The sequence below is a fragment of the Vipera ursinii genome (genome assembly GCF_947247035.1).
Source record: "Vipera ursinii genome assembly, chromosome: 13".
NCBI classification, from domain to species: Eukaryota; Metazoa; Chordata; class Lepidosauria; order Squamata; family Viperidae; genus Vipera; species Vipera ursinii.
Window position 1 is genome coordinate 19832397 of NC_139526.1, and position 18004 is coordinate 19850400.

The 18004-nt window shown below is 52.6% G+C and overlaps 4 protein-coding genes across 4 annotated transcripts; 3 read left to right on the forward strand and 1 right to left on the reverse strand.

Annotated features, from left to right (window-relative positions):
- Nucleotides 1–486: 486 nt before the first annotated feature.
- Nucleotides 487–1358, forward strand: LOC310646338 (hemoglobin subunit alpha-D). The gene is made up of 3 exons (XM_083372718.1): nucleotides 487–700; nucleotides 815–1019; nucleotides 1126–1358. The coding sequence occupies exons 1-3, from the start codon at nucleotides 606–608 to the stop codon at nucleotides 1252–1254; spliced, it is 429 nt and encodes a 142-aa protein (XP_083228844.1). The 5' UTR covers nucleotides 487–605; the 3' UTR covers nucleotides 1255–1358.
- Nucleotides 1359–3432: 2074 nt separating this feature from the next.
- On the reverse strand, nucleotides 3433–7619 carry LOC310646458 (myoglobin-like). Its single transcript, XM_083372940.1, has 4 exons — nucleotides 7432–7619; nucleotides 5026–5142; nucleotides 3986–4208; nucleotides 3433–3678 (listed from the first exon to the last, which is right to left on the reverse strand). The coding sequence occupies exons 1-4, from the start codon at nucleotides 7563–7565 to the stop codon at nucleotides 3544–3546; spliced, it is 609 nt and encodes a 202-aa protein (XP_083229066.1). The 5' UTR covers nucleotides 7566–7619; the 3' UTR covers nucleotides 3433–3543.
- A 42-nt stretch (nucleotides 7620–7661) lies between these two features.
- PGAP6 (post-GPI attachment to proteins 6) lies at nucleotides 7662–13516 on the forward strand (the record flags this gene model as incomplete). The annotated part of the gene is made up of 13 exons (XM_083372938.1): nucleotides 7662–8007; nucleotides 9123–9300; nucleotides 9421–9628; nucleotides 9799–9935; nucleotides 10041–10303; nucleotides 10553–10875; nucleotides 10969–11053; nucleotides 11206–11329; nucleotides 11506–11642; nucleotides 11991–12169; nucleotides 12428–12574; nucleotides 12883–12999; nucleotides 13220–13516. 13 exons carry the CDS (start codon nucleotides 7662–7664, stop codon nucleotides 13514–13516), a joined length of 2541 nt encoding a protein of 846 aa, XP_083229064.1.
- Nucleotides 13517–13518: 2 nt separating this feature from the next.
- MRPL28 (mitochondrial ribosomal protein L28) lies at nucleotides 13519–16791 on the forward strand. The gene is made up of 5 exons (XM_083372939.1): nucleotides 13519–15206; nucleotides 15330–15482; nucleotides 15648–15782; nucleotides 16112–16198; nucleotides 16474–16791. The coding sequence occupies exons 1-5, from the start codon at nucleotides 14913–14915 to the stop codon at nucleotides 16543–16545; spliced, it is 741 nt and encodes a 246-aa protein (XP_083229065.1). The 5' UTR covers nucleotides 13519–14912; the 3' UTR covers nucleotides 16546–16791.
- The last annotated feature ends 1213 nt before the right edge of the window (nucleotides 16792–18004 follow it).

Here is an 18004-nt window from a genome sequence, read left to right on the forward strand (position 1 = left end):
CTTTTATTTTCTAAAGTGCTCAGTCAGGCGGAGTCACACATTCTTTAAAGGTTTGGGACCTCTGAGGGGAGCCCGGCGTGGCAGGCAAGGGCTTTTCTTCCTAGCACAGCTCCCTCAGGATTGAGACGGGAGCGCTTTTCCTTCGGCTCGGCTATTCCCATCCTGACTGCCCTTCATGTCTTCAGAGCCCAGCGACACACACACCCCGGCCGCCTTTAGTCGTCCCACAAACCCGCCTCGGAATTCCAGGATCGGGGCGCTCTCCGCAGATCGGGCATTTTTCCCGTGAAACGGCCGAGACGCTCGACGGAAAGGTCGAGGAGACCCAGGCTACCTGGGCGCGCCAGTGCTCCAGAGGAGACCGTCTTCTGTCTTCGAGCATTCCTTGAGCGCGCTCAAGGGCTGGTCTGGGAAGCCGCAGCGAAGCGGGTCCCGCCCGGGCGAGCTGGCAGCGCTGCAAGCAGCGCTCCTGACCGCGACGGCGATAAGATAAGATGGGCGGATCGAGGAGGGGGCAGCTATAAAAGCGACGGTGGCGCCCCAGCTCCCAGTCTGCCTCTGTCTAGCGACCCACAGGCCTTCCCTCGATCTCCTCTACCACAACCATGGTGCTGACCGCCGAGGATCGCAGGCTCCTTCAAGCCTCCGTTGCCAAACTGGGCTGTCGCGTCGAGGACATTGGCGCCGATGCGCTGAACAGGTAGGAGGGCGGGCGGGCGGGCGGAGCCTTCTTTTCCCGCAACGGGCGCCCGCTGCCCTCCATTTCCCTGCCACCAGAGCCCCCTGACAGACCCCTTCCTCTTCCCTGCCGCAGGTTGTTAATAGTCTACCCATCGAGCAAGACCTACTTCTCCCACTATAACCTGAGTCCCGGCTCGAAGGACATCATCCACCAGGGAGAGAAAATAGGCAAGGCGCTGGATAGCGCCCTGAAGCACCTGGATGACATCCGTGGCAGCCTCTCCCAGCTTAGCGACCTGCATGCCTACAATCTCCGTGTGGACCCAGTCAACTTCAAGGCAAGTCGGGGCAAAGCGACTGTAGGGCAGGAAGAGTGGTGCCTGTCCTATCTGCCCAGCTAACTCCTTCCTTCCTTCCTTCTCCTCTTTCTCCTCCTTCCTGCAGCTGCTGTCCAAATGCTTCCACGTGTCTCTGGCCACTCACCTGCGCAACGAATACAATGCCTGCTGCTGCCTGGCCTGGGACAAGTTCCTTGAACAGGTGTCTGACGTGCTGTGTGAGAAATACAGATGAGCTCCACGTGCCACAACCGGGCCCCTCCGTTGCCTTCCTCTGAGCTCCCTGCCTTCAGGGTGCCTCACCTGGGCCACTGAGAAATAAAGTTGTCTTTGAACCGCTGCCTGCCTGCTGCACTAGCTTTTGGGGGTGGAGGGAAGAGCAGGACCCTATGGTTGCTGGGAAGGGACTCTGAGTGTGCGCCTGCCTTTGAGTTGGTGTTGATCCCTGCTTTTCTTGGGAAGACTTTGGAACTGGTTTGTTCCTGCCTCCTCCTTCAAATGGCTGAGAAGAGTGACTGGTCCAAACTTACCCCTGAACTAGAACTCATTATCTCCTGGTTTCTAGCCTGTGCCTTAACACTATACCAAACTGGCTCTCTGGTTGCATATAATGAAGGAAAAGGGCAGCCTTGTCTGTAATGTAGAACCCTGCCATTATAGCTAGGAACAAGCAAGGAACTAAAAACATTTGTTTGCCTCTCGGTGGAATCTGGCTTGTCTCCCCTCCCTGAAATCTTAACCCAGAGCATCCTACCACAGATAAGGAAACCAGGATCTTTGCTGTGGCAGTAAGTTCAGAGGTGCAGGCGAGCTAGAAGCAGAGTTGGCAAACTTACTTTGCTACGTTCTAGATTTATTTATTTATTTATTTATTTATTTATTTATTTATTTATTTATTTATTTATTTATTTATTTATTATGGGACTTATATGCCGCCCTATCTCCCGAAGGACTCAGGGCAGCTAACAACAATAAAATATAGAATACAAATATTAAAAAAATTAAACTATCACAAAGCCCCACTAAAACCAATAAAAACATTATAAACATAATTAAAAACCCTTATTATCAGTCCAGGTCGGCCTGTTGGAAAAGGTATGTCTTGAGGTCACGATGAAAGGACTGGAGACCTGGGGCCATCCAGAGCTCCCGGGGAGCTGATTCCACAAGGTAGGTGCCCCCACAGAGAAGGCCCTCCCTCTGGGGGTCGCCAGCCGACATTGTCTGGCAGACGGCACCCTAAGGAGGCCCTTTCTGTGTGAGCGCACAGGGCAATTGGCACCCTAAGGAGGCCCTTTCTGTGTGAGCGCACAGGGCAATGGGAAGTCGTTCCTGGCAGCAGATGGTCCTGCAAGTAACCCGGGCCTAAGCCATGTAGGGCTTTATAGGTAAGAATCAGATCATGCAATAATTCCACCCACCCTCTCTCCTCTCCCCACCCCCATATCAGCAGCACAAGATTAAGAGCAGGGAGTCTCAGGACCACGGAGAGCAATGTCAGGAAGACATTCAGGGTAAACCTTCCTTTCCCAACACCTCCCAGTACTGGAGCTCTCTCCTCCATGCTGCTGTTCTTGCCAGCAAAAGGCAGGTGAGATGCACACTGCTAGATAAGACTTATTGTCCAGCTCAGGGCCCTCAGTCACAATTGACCTAAGCCCAGCCCTTGGCTGAAGGAAGACCAGTGGACATGGCCTGCCATCTGAGTAATATGGAAGACTGGGCCACCAGGATCACTGTGAACCTATAGCCAGCATTTCATTCTGTCAAGATCGACCTGGAGGGAAAGGGTGTTCTCCCTCATTTCAATAAAAGGGCTATTTGGGATCCAGTGCAGCGACTAATGGTTGCCATCATGCATCTGGTCCAAAATCAACCCCATGAAGTCAGTGACCAGGCCTGTATAGACAATTTCCCTCAGTTTTGTAACTCTACCCTGAATCCTGGACACTTGATCAGTTAGACTCATTGACCCACTTTAGCCCGGGTCCCATCTTAGCAGAGGCTAAGCAGAGACTACCATGTCACATGGTAGGTAGGGGGCTTTGAGCACCTGGAGGATGTGCTGGCCAGACTCAGCACCTCCAAGCTGCACAGGGACCCCTCAATTGCCCAGAGTCCCCTGGAGCTGCAGAGGTTTATACCTGCAATAGATAGACAACTTTCCTTTGAATTTGATCAAGGAGCCTCACCCACCTATCACTGCCAGCCACAGGAACACAGCCCCCCAGCCTGCAGAATCACCACTCCACATTTCCCAAGCTGGCGTTCAAGGTGTCATCCACATTCCCCCACACAGCATCAACTAACTCTAAAAGCAATAAAGGAAAATGGCTGCATTTCCATCTGTTGTCAAAGCAAGAACATCCAACGTTAGCAGCATTGACCCAAGGATTCATTTCATTTTGTTCCATTTATATTTTATTTAATTTATTTATTTATTTTATTTCCTTCAATACAAGCACAGTAAGGTGGAGGCCTGCCCCCAAATTGCTTAATGTCAGCCAAGGTTTGTTCAAGACTTCTATTCTTGTGCATAAGCAGCTTCAATTTCATCTTGAAGAATCAGGAAGAACTTTTCCCAGGCTAACTGAGCATCATCAGTAAACTCTTCTTTGAGGAGATCTTGGAAGACAGAGAGAATGGCCTGAAATAGGAACTAGGTAAAGGCAGAGTTATGAGAGGACAGTCCAAGATAAGCACTAGAGGATTTCCACCCATGTCCAAGATCATTCACCCTGGAAGCCTCTGAAAGGGAGCTAGTGAGCAAACAAGGGGACCCCCGCCAGCTGTTCTACCTTTCTGCAGAAGCTCTCATGGCCCACTGAGGTCCAGACCATGTGTACTGCAGGGAGGCAGGGAGGCAATTATTTGCCCCAAATCTCCCCTCTGGGGAGGGATGATCACCATGTGGTTACATCAGCTGCCCCTTGGCAGCCCTTGGGTCTGCTTTCCTTCTTGTGTACCTGGAACATGCCTAATGGGACCTTGTGTATGTTCTTGTGGCTTGCCACCAGCCGCTCAATGAGCTTGCAGGCTTGCTTCCAGTGACTCATGCTTTCAATCAGCTGGTTCAAGGTCACCATGATCCTCCGGCCATGGAAGCCCACCTCTGGGATCATCATCAGGTCACCTTCAGTTGGAATGTTCTTGAAATACTGCTTACTCTCTGGGTATTCTGTGAAGAACCTGAACAGAAAGAAAAGAGGCAGGCAAATTTTGCTCAGCTGCTCTCTCCCTATGCTGAGCTGGACTGGACTGAGCAGTACTGCATTATATGCTTTTTATTTCACCAGGCCGGCCAGGTACCTGTCCAAACAAGATTTCTCACCCATATCAACCAAAGGAATCCAGACATTGGCATCTGAAAGTGGCTTACTGGCCTAATGCAGGTCTCAGTCAGGGCTGAACTATAGTGCTCAAAGGGCCAAGAAGAGGCAATGGCCAGACTGTTACGTGGGCTAGAGGTTCCTCTGCTGGTAGTCTGGATCAGGTCCGACTGAAGAGTTTAGCCTCAGGACATAAAAGAGTATCTTCTCACTACCACCACCCATCTGATTTGTGCAGTCACTGGAACAGGCTGTGCTGATGGTCTCCAATGGGGTTAGGGGCCATGATGGAGGGTCTTTTTCGGGATTGGACCCAGATATCCCCAACTATATTTTTGGTAGCAGGAGAAACCATGTCACTTCTTTATCAGAACTTGGAGGGTTGTCGTTTATAGTCTCTGTGGTGTTATGCTTTTGTTTTTTAACAAAGTGTTTTAATTCTTGTACTTATAAATCCTCTTTGGGGGGAGTATTGCAACAAGAAATGAACCTCAGGCACCCACTTTCCCACCCCACACAAAATCAAGATAATGCCACATATCTGGGAAGAGGCCCTGTCCCACTATTGAGCTGCCAAGAAGGCCAAGTCTCTCGGTGGGCTTCCTCTGAGCCCCAAGCAGAGCTTCCAACCATGGGGGGTCCCCCACAGAAGGAGCCCAGTTTTCTACTGCTGGTACCTGATAATAACAATCCTGCCATTTTCTTCAGCATTGTCGAACACCTTTCCCCAAATGTCTCGGATCAGTTGCTGTTCCACTTCTGTCAGATCCTTCAATGGATCTGAGGTGGGTGGTCTGGAAGGAAAAGAAGATGATGTTGCCTGCTAGGCTTTTTGAACAAGATGAGCTTATTCCCACAGCGGGCTGAACCAGGCCATATACCTAACAGAAAGAACTTTGTTTCACAGCTTTAACTTTTCTTGGTGTTACCCAGGACCTAGCCTGATATTCTGCAAACTCAATAAAGTAAAATAAAAAGGGTGTATTTGGTAACCAGCTAAATGGATTGTGTGAACGTATCAAGAAAATGTACACCCCTAATCACCATGGTGTCAAATGATGAAAGGCCTGACAGTGCAACAGGCTCTGTCCTTGTGTATTTGCACTGTGGTGATCCCGCCTGTGAGGCACAGAGTCTGAAACAGCAGTCCTGAAAAGCCAGCGTGAAACTACCCTTTCTAGTACTGGAAGATGGCTAAGGGGAGACAGTCAGCACACATCAGTTGGGTTTGCACATATTACCTATAAAGCTGTGAAGTCATGAAATAGCTTGCCTCCAGAAGATGTGGATGTAGATTCCCAACCTGAGCAGTGGGTTGGACTAGAAGACCTCTAAGTTCCTTTTGACTCTATGATTGCCTTAACCATGACTTACATACACAATGCAATTAGCTAGCTTCCACAATATAGAGACATTAATTAAGCAACCACATTACCCGTTAGAAGAGCTCCGTATGGCTTGATTTTTAAAATGTGGCAGATTTCTCCTTTGCCTCTGTGTTTCTTTCCCTGAAGAAAACTATATCTGCCTTTGGTGCTCCTGGGCTGGGCAAGAAATGCTGAAGGCCCTTGGTGTCCAGGGGCATGGGGGAGGGGTGTTTCTGGGATCTGCCCCTCCCTCATCCCAGAGCCTCCCCTCTGCCAAGGCAGCCCTTGTGCACAGCCTCCAAGGGGCGCTTCTCACTGGTGAAGAGTGTGGGATGAGTAAGGGTGTGGAGGAATTTTGAAGAATTCTGGAGGACGAAGCTCTGAAAATAAGGGAATAAAGTTGCAAAATTCCTCTCATGGAATATTGTGAAGAGGCAAGGCTTTTTCCTGAGACAAAAGGGATGTGGTGAAATTTGAGCTTGAACACTCAGGCTGCTTCCGGGAGCACAGAAAATAAAGTTGCCAAGTTGCCCTTGTTCATTTTTAGGACATGTTTATACTTGGTATCATTACCTATCAGGTTCTGCTAGGTTCTGAGATGGTCGCATCTCAAATCAGCATTACAACAACCCTCTGAGGTGGGCTGGGGTGAGAGAGAATGACTGGCCCACGATCACCCAGCTGGCTTTTATGGCTAAGACAGGAACTCAGGGTCTTCCACTTCATCGCAGGAGGAGAATTGTGTTATTTATTTATTTATTTATTTTTGGGACTTATATGCCGCCCTATCTCTCGAAGGACTCAGGGCGGCTAACAACAATAAAAAAACAATACAAAAATTAAAAAAGAATTGAATAACAGCCCCAAAATAAATTAACTACACAGTTAAAATTAAAACATATTTAAAAACCCATCATCAATCCAGGTCAGCCTGATGGAAGAAAAAAGTTTTGAGGTCGCGGCGAAAGGACTGGAGGTCTGGGGCCATCCGAAGCTCAAGGGGGAGTTGGTTCCAAAGGGCTGGTGCTCCCACAGAGAAGGCCCTTCCCCTGGGGGTCGCCAGCCGACATTGTCTGGCCGACGGCACCCTGAGGAGGCCCTCTCTGTGTGAGCGCACTGGGCGATGGGAAGTCATCCCCGGTAGCAGACGGTCCTGCAAATATCCCGGGCCTAAGCCATGTAGGGCTTTAAAGGTAAGTACCAGCACCTTAAATCTCGCCCGGAAGACAACTGGTAGCCAATGCAGCTCACGCAGGAGGGGTGTAATATGGGAGTATCGGGATGCTCCCATCACTACCCGCGCGGCTGCATTCTGCACCAGCTGAAGCCTCCAGGTGGTCTTCAAGGGCAGCCCCATGTAGAGAGCATTGCAGTAATCTATCCGAGAGGTAACGAGTGCATGAGTCACCGTACGTAGGGCATCTCGGTCCAGATAGGGGCGCAACTGGCGCACCAGGCGAACCTGGCCACGACTCCAATATGATCTTCAAAACTGAGTTGTGAGTCCAGGAGGACGCCTAAATTGCGCGCCCTATCAACGGGGTCTAGGGTGGCAAAAAGCCAGAGGGAGCTTGCTGGCACCTTTCCCAAATAACACATCTCGGGCCTTGGGTCCCACTGCCGGCCACTTGAGGGATATCCAGGCAGCCGCCGGGTTCACCCGCCAGGCGGCTGGCCGAAGCGCCGGGCACCAGTTTGGGGCAGTGGACCACTCACCCCACCTTTAGCTTTCCACTGGGACCCCCAAAGACAGCCATGGCTGGCACAGGGGAGCGCCCGTTGGGATGGGGTGGGGAGGAGGACGGGAGGGAGAGCCGGGACGAGTTCGCGGAACCTTCCAGCGGCCGCATTCCTGGGCGGTTGGGGGGGCGGCGCTGGCCCGGAGATGCGCCGGGAAGAATCACGCGCGGTTGCGAGTCACGCGGGGCCGAGGGCCAAGGCTGGCAATGAATTTGCGCGGCGCGGAGGCGGCCTCTGCCCCCTGCCCGCTCTCCCGCCCCGCGCTCCGGCCACCGCTCCCCCCCGCCCGGCGCCTGAGGGCGGAGCCGGTTTGCTTCCGCCGCTGCCTCCTTCCCGGTCAAGCGCCGCCTGCAGCGCGTGCCCAACTGCCTTCCCTCCTGCCCCGCGGGTTCTTCCTGGTGCCACCGCCGGGCGGCCGATCCGGGTCCGGAGCCTTGGCGGAGATGGCTGGCGCTTCGCTCGGCCGCTGCCCTCTGCTCTTCCTGCTCCTGGCCGCCGCTGCCCGCTCGCCGCTGGAGAAGAAGGAGGCTGAGCGGACGGAGAGCGCCGAGGGTGAGCCGCGCATCCCCCGCTGCTCCTCTGCGCGGCACCGGCGACGGATCGGGGAACTCGCGCTCGCTACCTTGACTCGGCCGGGCGCGGCTCTCCGCCCGCTCTCAGAGGCGCGCAGCGTGCGGCTTCCCCAGTGGCCCCAGGCGCCTGTCCTCTGGCAAGCGGGTTGCGGTTGGCACCTCCGCGACCGAGCCCTTCCCGGTGTGGGCGGCGGGCCAGGGGCTGCTGTTTTGCTGGGGAGAGGGCTGTCCCTCGAAGGAGCCTGTGCTGCTTCCCCCGGCAGGAAGCCCAGCAGCCCCCTTGGAGAGGGGGCACTGAGTAGGTGGCTCCAAAGGGCTTTGTGGCAGGGCTTTGTGGCACCCGGTCTGGGGCTTCTTCCTGGGCATCCATGCCTCGGAAAGGTGGGCCAGTGCCCAGGCACCCCGGGGGATGGAGTTTGGTCTTCCTGGCTTCCATTCCTGGGTCATGCACTGTAGGCTGCAGGCGGGCACACTGTCTTGTGTTAGCCTCGACAGAGTGCTCGCTTCCTTCCTTCTCTCCTTCCTTACGGATACCTATGTCTGGATTTTCTTGCCTGGCACAGCTCTTCCTGGTGACATGCAGTGTGTCAGGGCAAGCAGGGGCAATATCGTGGCTTCCTTCATCCAAAAATCCCAGTGGCTGGCCGGGCCCAATCCTCTCCTCACTGTGCCCAGCCCTCAGGCAGCGAGAGGAAAGACTGAGTGCTCTTTTCCGGAAATGGGCTTGCTGTACAAAGTCCAGCACAATGATGCCTGCAGGCTGGGGTGTGCCTGCCTGCCTGGCCGTGCTCTGCAAGTCCCTCCCAGGACTCTTGGAGGTCTCCTAATGGACACGTAGAAGCTTCCTGCTCAGAGGCTGCCGGTGTGCTTGATGGTCACTCCAAGGTCACTCCCAGCCCAGCCAGCCAGTTTCACTGCTCCAGACCAGTCACTGATACCCACCTGAGAGCTGCAATGGAGACAATGGCATTTGTGGCCAGTCAAGCCGCAGGCTGTCCACTAAGGGTGGGAATCCAGCCAGGTGCTTGTCCAGCAGCCAGTGCCTCCCCACCAGGACCTGTCTGCAGCTAGGGCTGGTTCTTCTTTTCTTCGCAGATCCGGTGTTTCTTTCTGAGTACTTTTCCCAGAGCTCACAGACGCTGTCCTTCTACAGTTGGTATGGAAGTGCCAAAATTTTCCGTTTCCGTGTCCCTGAGGACACAGTGCAGTTGCGATGGCTCCTGCAGGCTTCCAGAGACAAAGGCCCTGGATGCGGGAAGACTCAGGTTACCTTGTGAGTGAGTTCTCCCCCACCGCTGCTGTGCCAGGGAGTACCAGCTCTGGAGGGCTCAGGGTCTCTGTCCTGAGTGCCTGAGAAAGTGAGTGATCCTTTCTCTTGACCTGTGTCCTCCAGCCACATCCGCTATGGTGCCCCTCCTGTCATCAACCCTCTGGGCACACAGTTTCCTGTGAACACAAGCGTCCCTCCTTCCTTCAGCCAAACTCTGACCTTGGATGCTGCCCTGCAGAATAGCACTTTTGTCAACCTCACTAACCCGGCTGCTGGGGACTGGTTTCTTGCTGCCCACCTGCCCCCAGCATCAAGCAAGATTGAGGTGAAGGTGAGAACTGGGCTGGTGGGAGTGGGGGAAACAGCCTGCAGGCGATGTGGAATTCCAAAGCTCAAATCCATGGCATACCATGATCCAAGAGGCATCCACTGTACTAGATAGGAACTGGCAGAGCTGGAGTTGAGCAGGGCAGTTTCCCTGACTGGCCTTTCTGCCTGCAGGGCTTCTCCAGGTCTTGCAGCTACATCTTCCAGCCTGACCTGTTTGTGCTGCGCCAAATGGACATTGTAGTCCTTGAGCCTGATGTGCCTGTGCAACAGGTTCTGTCCAAGGGGGCTAGTAGGCCACTTCACGCCAAGTGAGTAGCATGGAGTGGGGTGGGGTTGCATCGGCTGGCCCCTTTAAGACCAAGAACCATGTACTAACTCTTGGGCCCTTTCTCTGCATCGGAAATGTGTTGCAGGATCTTTGTCCCCGAGTACACTGCTGGGATGCGCTTTGAACTGTGGAAATGCATGGAGAATGGCTCTGCTGCAGCCTGTGCCCTCCGAGTCACCTTGGGTTTGGCTGTGCTCTCTTGGTCTTCCCAGAAGGTGCTTCACTGCCTGGAGGCCTGCAGCATCTTCTTGGCTTCCCCACCATGGGGAAGGTGGGTTTGGATCACAGTGGAGAGCCTTGGTGGTGCCAGTGCCAGCATGTCCTTTGAGATGGCGGTGTTCTTCATAGGTGTGTGCCCCTGATCAGAATGCTTGGAATCAGGAATGAGTGTCGGCAACCATGGAGATCTGAGCACAGACTCTCTCCATTCCTGTTCAGACCTCTTTGCTGCTGCTTCTTTTCTCATCCAACCAAGAGAGTGGTGCCCCCTGGTTTGAGGAAGGGGAGGTCCTATTTCCATCCAGAAGGGCCTCTTGCCCTCCCCATTCCTCCTGCCCATTTGTGTGACAGAGCATGTGTTGGCTTCTCTCCTCGCAGCGTGCAAGCCAGGAGACGCAGCCTCCTTTCTTGGCTTCTATCAGAGCTTGAAGAAGAACCAGGGGATGCCAATGCCAGGAGACCACCTCAACAGCACATTGCTTGCCATGGGCAGCAGCCACAATGCCTCTGGCACAGGAAACAACTGCCTGCGTGGCCAGCCGGTTGTCCGTGAGGAGCTGGATATTGCATCTGTGCGTTTCCGCATTCTTGGAGATTCCACTGTGCCTGTTCAGAGCGATATTCCCACTCTGCTGCTCCTTAACCTAAACTCAGGCATGGACAGTGGAGGGAACCTGGTGCTGAACCTGATGCTGAACCAGGTGAGAATGAATGCCTTCTATCTGGAGGGCCAAAGGTTGACAGGTTTTGCCTCCTGCCAGAATTCAGAACTGGGATCAGTTTTGTCATTGCAGACTTCTGGAAATGCCACTGTGTTGGCCTGCTTGAGCCCTACATCTCCTTCACTTTCCCTGAACGGCTCCAGTGGCTGCTGGACAGGTACGTAGTCAGCAGAACTGCTTGCCAACGTTCCAACAACTGTATTTCCCCTTTCCTGGAGCACCTGTGGGTTTACTCCAAAGAAGCCGATGGTTTTCAAAGGACATGTACCAACAGTAGCTGATTTGCTTGCTTCTTCCTCTCCCACCCAGCCTTCGCTCAGGGCTACCTCCTGAATGTGAGCATGTCCTCCAGGGAAGCTGCAGTCATTGTTCCTTACCCACAAACCGGCAGCTGGTATCTGTCTCTGAAGCTGCTCTGCCCAAAGGAATCCGAGTGAGTACTGGATCTCCAGGTTGAGCCTAGCTCTCTATAGCGCGGGGAGAAAACTGCTACTGGAGTGGCTTTGTGCTTACAACCCCCACCCCCACGCTGGCCGTCCCCAATAGGACTGAACTGCTGCATCTTGGAACTCCCTGGACCCATCTTCTTTCTCTCCCCTTCTTGTGCAGAGACTGTGATCAAGCTCAAGGCCAGGTAGCCATGCTTGCCTACCTCACCCCCTGCTATAACGATTGTGGGACCCATGGACAGTGCAGCCTCATGAGGCGCCATGGTTACCTCTACACTGGCTGCATCTGCAAGGCTGGTAAGAGAGGTCCTAGTTAGAACTCTCTTGCTTCTGTCCCCCAGGCCTCCCAGCTGGGGCAGCTCTACCTCAAGTCCTGTCCTCCAAAAAAGGAGAGCAAGACCCACCAGAACCCACCTTCTGCATGGAGCTGCCTACCTGTTTGGGTGCTTCTGGGAGTGGCTGCACTGCTCCAAAAGCACTTGGAAATGAGACCAAGTATGTTGGCAGGCCAATGGCTGCACAACTTTAGAAGCACACACACGGATCCAAGAAAACAAGGATAGAGAAATGGTTGAGTTGAGATCCTGCTTTTGGCAGTGCATTGCTTTCTGTAGGTAATGTCTTCCCTACCTTTTCCTCTCGCAGGCTGGGCTGGCTGGAGCTGCACAGATGGAACCAACGCCCAGTCTGTAGGCACCCAGATTCTGGCCACCCTCTTGCTCACCCTCAGCAACCTGTTTTTCCTGCCTGCAATCATTGTGGCCCTTTACCATTACCACCTGGTTGAGGCCTCCGTCTATACCTTCACCATGTTCTTTTCCACAGTAAGTTCTTTGTTTTTCTTTAGTCCAATGCATGCTGTAGAGCAGTTCAGTTCTTTGCAATGGAAAGTGGGAAAGTTGGCTTCCATTTCTAGGCCTGTCTGGGTGAATTAGGGTTTCTGGAGTTCCCTTGGCCCCACTGGACTTCTGAGCCAGGAGAGATATAGGAGCCTTTCTGGGCCAAGCTTTTGAAGATGCAGACCTGCTATCAACAGCCCCCTTTCTGGCACCACTCCTACTTCTTCCTTACTGTGGTTACAGTTCTACCACGCCTGTGACCAGCCTGGCATTGCCGTGATGTGCATTATGGACTACGACACATTGCAGTTCTGTGACTTTCTGGGCTCTGTTGTCTCTATCTGGGTGACCATTCTGTGCATGGCACAAGTCAAGAAGATCCTGAAATATGTATGTATGGGGAGCCATAGGCAATCCCTAATTAAAAGTTGCGAAGAAATGGGGAGGAAGCCAGATTATGGGATGGAAGATGTGAACTTTCCCACTTGTCTAGCGTTTCTTGGCTGTAGTGTAAGCGACCAGCACAAGTGGTGGGGGTGTGTATTGGCCAGGAAGCTGGCCTTGCATCCTCATTTGTGCTGGGTTTCTGTGTTTCAAGGCAGGCAAGAGAGGACGGAGTGGGCAGATCTCTTGTTGCCATCAGCAACTTCCAAAGCAGCCCTGGATCTTGTTGTACAGGCTTTTCTCCTTTGCTCTAGGTCCTCTGCATGCTGGGGACTCTGGTCATTGCAATGTCGCTACAGCTGGACCGCAGGGGCGTGTGGAATATGATGGGCCCCTGTGTTTTTGCCCTCACTGTCATGGCCACCATTTGGGTATGTCACCACTGCCTTCTGGGCTTCCTTCCTGAGGTTCCCTCTGATTAGCAAACATCCACTACCATTTGCTTCTTAGCCATTTCACCACAACCAACTGGGCCCTGAGGGCACTTCATTCTTGCAGGAAATGCAAGACACGTGAAGAGCAGTTTCTGCAACAGATTGACCAAGCTCTCTTGGCTGTGCTGCTCCCAGTAACCCCTCTTTCCTCCCATAGGTCTATCGTGGGATCTCCCGGCGGCGCTGCTATCCTCCCTCTTGGAAGCGCTGGGTCTTTTTCCTCTTCCCTGGGACCAGCTTGGCACTTGTGGCCATAGCAGTGTACACCTTCATGGAAACCACTGAAAATTACTATTACACTCACAGCCTCTGGCACATCATGGTGGCAAGCAGCGTGGCCTTCCTCCTTCCTCCTGGAGATAAGCAGAAGGACCCGTGGGCCTGGTCCCGTAAACTGCTGTGCCATTACCAAATCTGTAAGAATGACCAGGAGGAACTCTACACAGTGAGGTGATTGGAAAAGGAGGGGCTGATGCAGCCAGACTCCCTCCCAATGGATCCACTTAATTTGGCAGGAGGAATGTGGGGGGAAAAAAACCCCTTTCCTTCTGGTGTGCTGGATGAAAATGAAGGCAGCCAGGCAGTGCAATATCTGGCTGAAGAGGAGGTTGTCTGATAGAACCGGGGCCTTTCTGAACCTTGGGAAATGTAGCTTCATCTCGTGGCACACTTGGGAGTAATGAGCAGAAAGGAAATAGGTCCTTCTGGAGCCCAGATAATGGCTGGGGATTAAGGCAATTCAGGGGGACTGGAGCATCCATGGTGGATGCAGGATCACTATCCAAGCCCCACCACTTCTGCCCTGCATCCACCACCTTGCCTCCAGACGTGAAACCATTGGCCAATGAAAATAGGTTAGGAAAGAGCTTTCTTCTCAGAAAAGAGTGCCACACATCCTGGACTGCCGTGTTTGCACTCAGGTATGAATAGCACTTTATTGATACACGAAGACTCCAGGTAAGTTCTTTTTTCAAGCACAGACTCCCTTTCTCTCTGTATAGCAAGGGAGCCCGTTTCCGAAGGCAGAAGAATCAGGTCTCTGAACAGTCTCCAGCTCTGAGGGACATAGTAGCTGGTGCTGCCTGTCAGACCCATCCCCACCCCCCCACCCCGCGCTGTTTTTGTAGCCTCTAGGGAGCCCGGGGGTCATTCGCCTGTCCTTGTGTTAACCTGCACTTAAAAGAGCCTTGGTTCAGGGTCGATGTGGAATCACTGCAGCGGATAAAGAAAATTCAACTTAATTTTAAATTAAAAATGCAAACACGGATATATCATCGTCTCAGGAAAAGCTCTATCAACTGCTGGTCGCAATATCCTATTATTTACATTCCATGGAACCATCTGTGGCATTTTAAAGCTTTTTTAAAAGGAGCAGCTTCCTTTCACATCTTTAATTAAAGTATTTTCAGCTCAATTAAAAATAACGCTTGCGTTGGTTAAAAGGGAAAAGGACTCGTCAGCCAGAGCGGGTCTAGCGGAAGCGGTTCGAGTCTAAGCAAGCGAGGCGAGGGGGTGGGAGGGGGCACATCGGTGTAACAGTCGCCTGTTGCCTGGATGGGCAGGAGGCATTTCTGGAGGGCAAAGGGATCGCGCGGATCTGCGGCCGCGAGTTCCTGCCCGTCCTGCTTGCATGGCCGGCGGGAGGCGCCCGGGCGAGGCCACAGGCAAGTTGCGACCAAACGCCCCGGAAGACCACGGGGAGAGGAGCGGGGCTCTCTCGGACAAAGACGGCAACCCTCCCGGAAAGGGAGCTGCCCGCCGTCCCCTTCCGGCTGGGCTGTGTACCAACGAGACGCGGGCGGGAGCGGCGGCCGGCCGAGTCAGCCGCTTCCGGCGTGGATCCGCGCGCTATGCCGCTGCACAAGGTGCCGCCGCGGTTGTGGGACTCGCTGCGCTTGCAGCGCGGCATCCTCGCCCGGCTGCCGCCCCACTACCTGCGGGCCTTGCGCGAGGACGCCGCCGCGCCGCCCCCTGCCGTCCACTGGAGGCCGCCCGCCGGCGAGTACGTGCGCCGCCCGGGGCCCCTGGAGGGCGTGCGGCAGCAGGTGGTGCCGGTGCCCGTCTACTTCCCTCCCGAGAGCCAGGAGGGGCTGTGGGGCGGCGAGGGCTGGGTGACGGGCTACCGCTACGCCCACGACGACAAGGTGGGTCCACGGGCCCCCGCTTGGAGCAGACCGGGGGCGCTTGCCCCTCTGCCGGGGGTGTGTGTGTGTGTGTACTCCTGCGCCTTGCCTCCCTGGCTCCATCTCCTTCCTTGGTGCTTTCAGCTCTCGAAGCGGTTGAAGAAGGTGTGGAAGCCGCAGATTTTCAATCGTGAATTCTACAGCGAGATCCTAGACAAGAAGTTGAGAATTGCTGTCACCATGAGGACGCTGGAGCAGATTGACAAAGCTTTCGGCTTTGACTTCTACATCTTAAAGGTTTGCAGCTGGTTTTGGAACTTTCCTTCCCAGCTCTGGTCAGTGCATGGTGGCAACAACTTGAGACTGTGCAGGTCCTCCTCTGACCAATGGGGTTGTGGTTGCCCACAGGGCCACCTGTAAGACATAAGGTAGACAGTAGCATTTCATCTTTTCCATTTACAGACCCCAAAGTCTGAGTTGTGTTCCAAATTGGGCATGGACCTGAAGCGCACTTTGCTTTTGAGACTGGCACGCAAGGACCCTTCTCTCCACCCAGACGATCCAGCCAAGAGGGAGGCTGTTTATAACAAATACAAGGTGACTCTCCTTTACAAGAGTGTCTAGGGAGGCCTATGGGTGATTTCTTGCTGCAGGGTGCATTTTTTTCACCATCTGTTCTTGGGAACAGGTATTGTGCAAGAGAATAATGGAGAGGGAAGTGCTATCTTTGTAACTTTTGGATACAGTTACACATTTCTTGGAAAAGAGCTTCCGTTCCAATAGTCTATTGTGTTGGCACATAACTTCCCCTGCTAGAGATTTTCCTCATATGTTTACCCATATCTGCACTTTTTCCATAATCGTAGCTATCTGGCTTCTCAGTGAGTTTCTGTGATGCAGTTTAACAGTCTGAACTTTGCCTACAGGAGTTTGTCATTCCAGAAGAAGAGGCTGAATGGATTGGACTGAGCTTGGAGGAAGCTGTGGAGAAGCAGAGAGTCCTGGAGAAGAAGGTACATGGCTTAACCACGTCACAAAGGGATGTTGGCAGGCTAGTCCTTGCACTTCCTTGATCGTGCAACATCTGCCTAGATAGAATATCTACCTACTCATAACCAATAACCGGTTGCATTCTCAATTGCATTTCTTTCCATTGATGCAGTATATCTTTTGAGAATGAGAGCTTTCAGGAGTCCCTCAGTCAGGCTGAGACCAGTCCTCATGAGGTGCTGTTAGTTGAAATCAAGGGCAGTTGTAAGACTCACCCTTTGTATTTGTATTTTCCTAGGACCCTGTTCCCCTGTTCAGAGTTTATGCAGAAGAACTGATCCTACACCTCCAAAAACAGCAGAAGGCTTAACAAGGAAAAGTTAACAGAGCGTTGAGAATGTTCTGCTCTCTTTGGTTTCTCCCATGCATGTCAAATACAGCAGGACTGAATACCAAGAAGCTTTCTTAGGCCTAATTAGTGAATCAGAGGAATGGATTGATAAAGGTCTTTCTTGTTATTTGGCATTTGCGAGAGCGAGCAATCCTGAACTGCATTATCCCCTTTGTTCACTATGCTTATTACCCAGCACCAATAAAGAAGACTTGTTTCATCTGCTGCCAAGACTGTGTTTTTGTCTTCATCTGCTGAGACTTTGTACCTGCAACTTGCTTTGGCACTTTAGATCTTAGCCTGGACATCAAGTAAAGTGGGTAATTGACACAATGGTCCCTCAGTAGCCATCTTTGTAAAAAGATGGGGATGGGACCAGTGGCTCTCTTGGACATGTCATTTTCCTGCTTTTTGGCCAGAGAAGCAAGTATTTGCATTATAAAACAACATGGAACAAAGTCACTGCCCCTGAAGTAAACAAATCACCTTCTTTTTTGAATAGTTTCTGTCTGTGCAAGAGACTTAAAGCAGGGCAGAAAGAGGAAAAGAATAATAGCTTCTATTACTGAAAGGGCACATTTACACAATTATTAATGTAGCCACTAATCTACCAATGGAACAAAGAACGTGTTGGTACAAAGAAGCAACTGGTTCACGAGCTACCCCGTCCATTTCCTATTGATTGCTTTATGGTTGTGCACCCCTGGGTCTCAATCTGGAATGTTGTGCAGCTGTCCCACCCTTTCATCCAGGACCCAACCCTGCTCCCAATCCTCTACAACGGTTGGAGGAGGAGGAGGAGAGAACTGGCAAGACAGCTGCCAAACAGGTAAGCAGGAAGGAGGGAAGGAGCCACTTTGGTAGTGCTGGCGCTCTGGCTTATGTCAGGAACCCCTCACTCTTCCCTGGGCCCCACTGAGCTACCTTTTGAGGGTAGAGCCTGCCAGAGAAAACAATGCTGGGAACTTGAGCGCCCCTTGCCGCTGCTCCAGTTGTGCGTGCCCCAGGCCATTTGCACGCTGCCTCTTGGCCCAGGGATCTCCCCTGCGGGTTTGGAAGGCCAGGAAGCCAGAAGAGAAAGATGAGAGGCTGGGATGAGGGACCGGTTGGTATTCTCTCTGTCCATGGTGGGAAAGCCCCTCCTTGGCTGGCAGAAGCAACACATAATATTTTGGCAGTGTAGACAAGTTTCTAACTCCCCCCACCCCAATCCTCTCTTTCAAGCTTCTGAGGCTGGATAGGCTAGGTTTCTGGTCAGAAAGGCCATTGAGATGGATTCCTGTTCAGACGAAATAAAAGCTTGTTCATTCCCAAGTGACACTGGAGTAAGCTTGAGTAGTGCTTGGATCAGTTGTCGGAATTTTTTAATCAGAATTAGTCAATGTAATAGTAACAATATGAACACAATTGAAAGGAACCTTGGAGATCTTAGAGTCCA

Bases quoted from the DNA above. Each gene is read 5' to 3' on its own strand.
- LOC310646338 (XM_083372718.1), top strand. From the start codon at position 606: ATGGTGCTGACCGCCGAGGATCGCAGGCTCCTTCAAGCCTCCGTTGCC. The intron at 701-814 runs GTAGGAGGGCGG...TCCCTGCCGCAG, and splicing joins GGCGCCGATGCGCTGAACAG to GTTGTTAATAGTCTACCCAT. The intron at 1,020-1,125 runs GCAAGTCGGGGC...TCCTTCCTGCAG, and splicing joins TGGACCCAGTCAACTTCAAG to CTGCTGTCCAAATGCTTCCA.
- LOC310646458 (XM_083372940.1), bottom strand. From the start codon at position 7,565: ATGCGGCCGCTGGAAGGTTCCGCGAACTCGTCCCGGCTCTCCCTCCCG. The intron at 5,143-7,431 runs GTGAGTGGTCCA...TTTTCCTTCCAG, and splicing joins AGTGGAAAGCTAAAGGTGGG to ACCACCCACCTCAGATCCAT. The intron at 4,209-5,025 runs GTACCAGCAGTA...CTTTCTGTTCAG, and splicing joins GGCAGGATTGTTATTATCAG to GTTCTTCACAGAATACCCAG.
- MRPL28 (XM_083372939.1), top strand. From the start codon at position 14,913: ATGCCGCTGCACAAGGTGCCGCCGCGGTTGTGGGACTCGCTGCGCTTG. The intron at 15,207-15,329 runs GTGGGTCCACGG...TGGTGCTTTCAG, and splicing joins GCTACGCCCACGACGACAAG to CTCTCGAAGCGGTTGAAGAA. The intron at 16,199-16,473 runs GTACATGGCTTA...GTATTTTCCTAG, and splicing joins AGAGAGTCCTGGAGAAGAAG to GACCCTGTTCCCCTGTTCAG.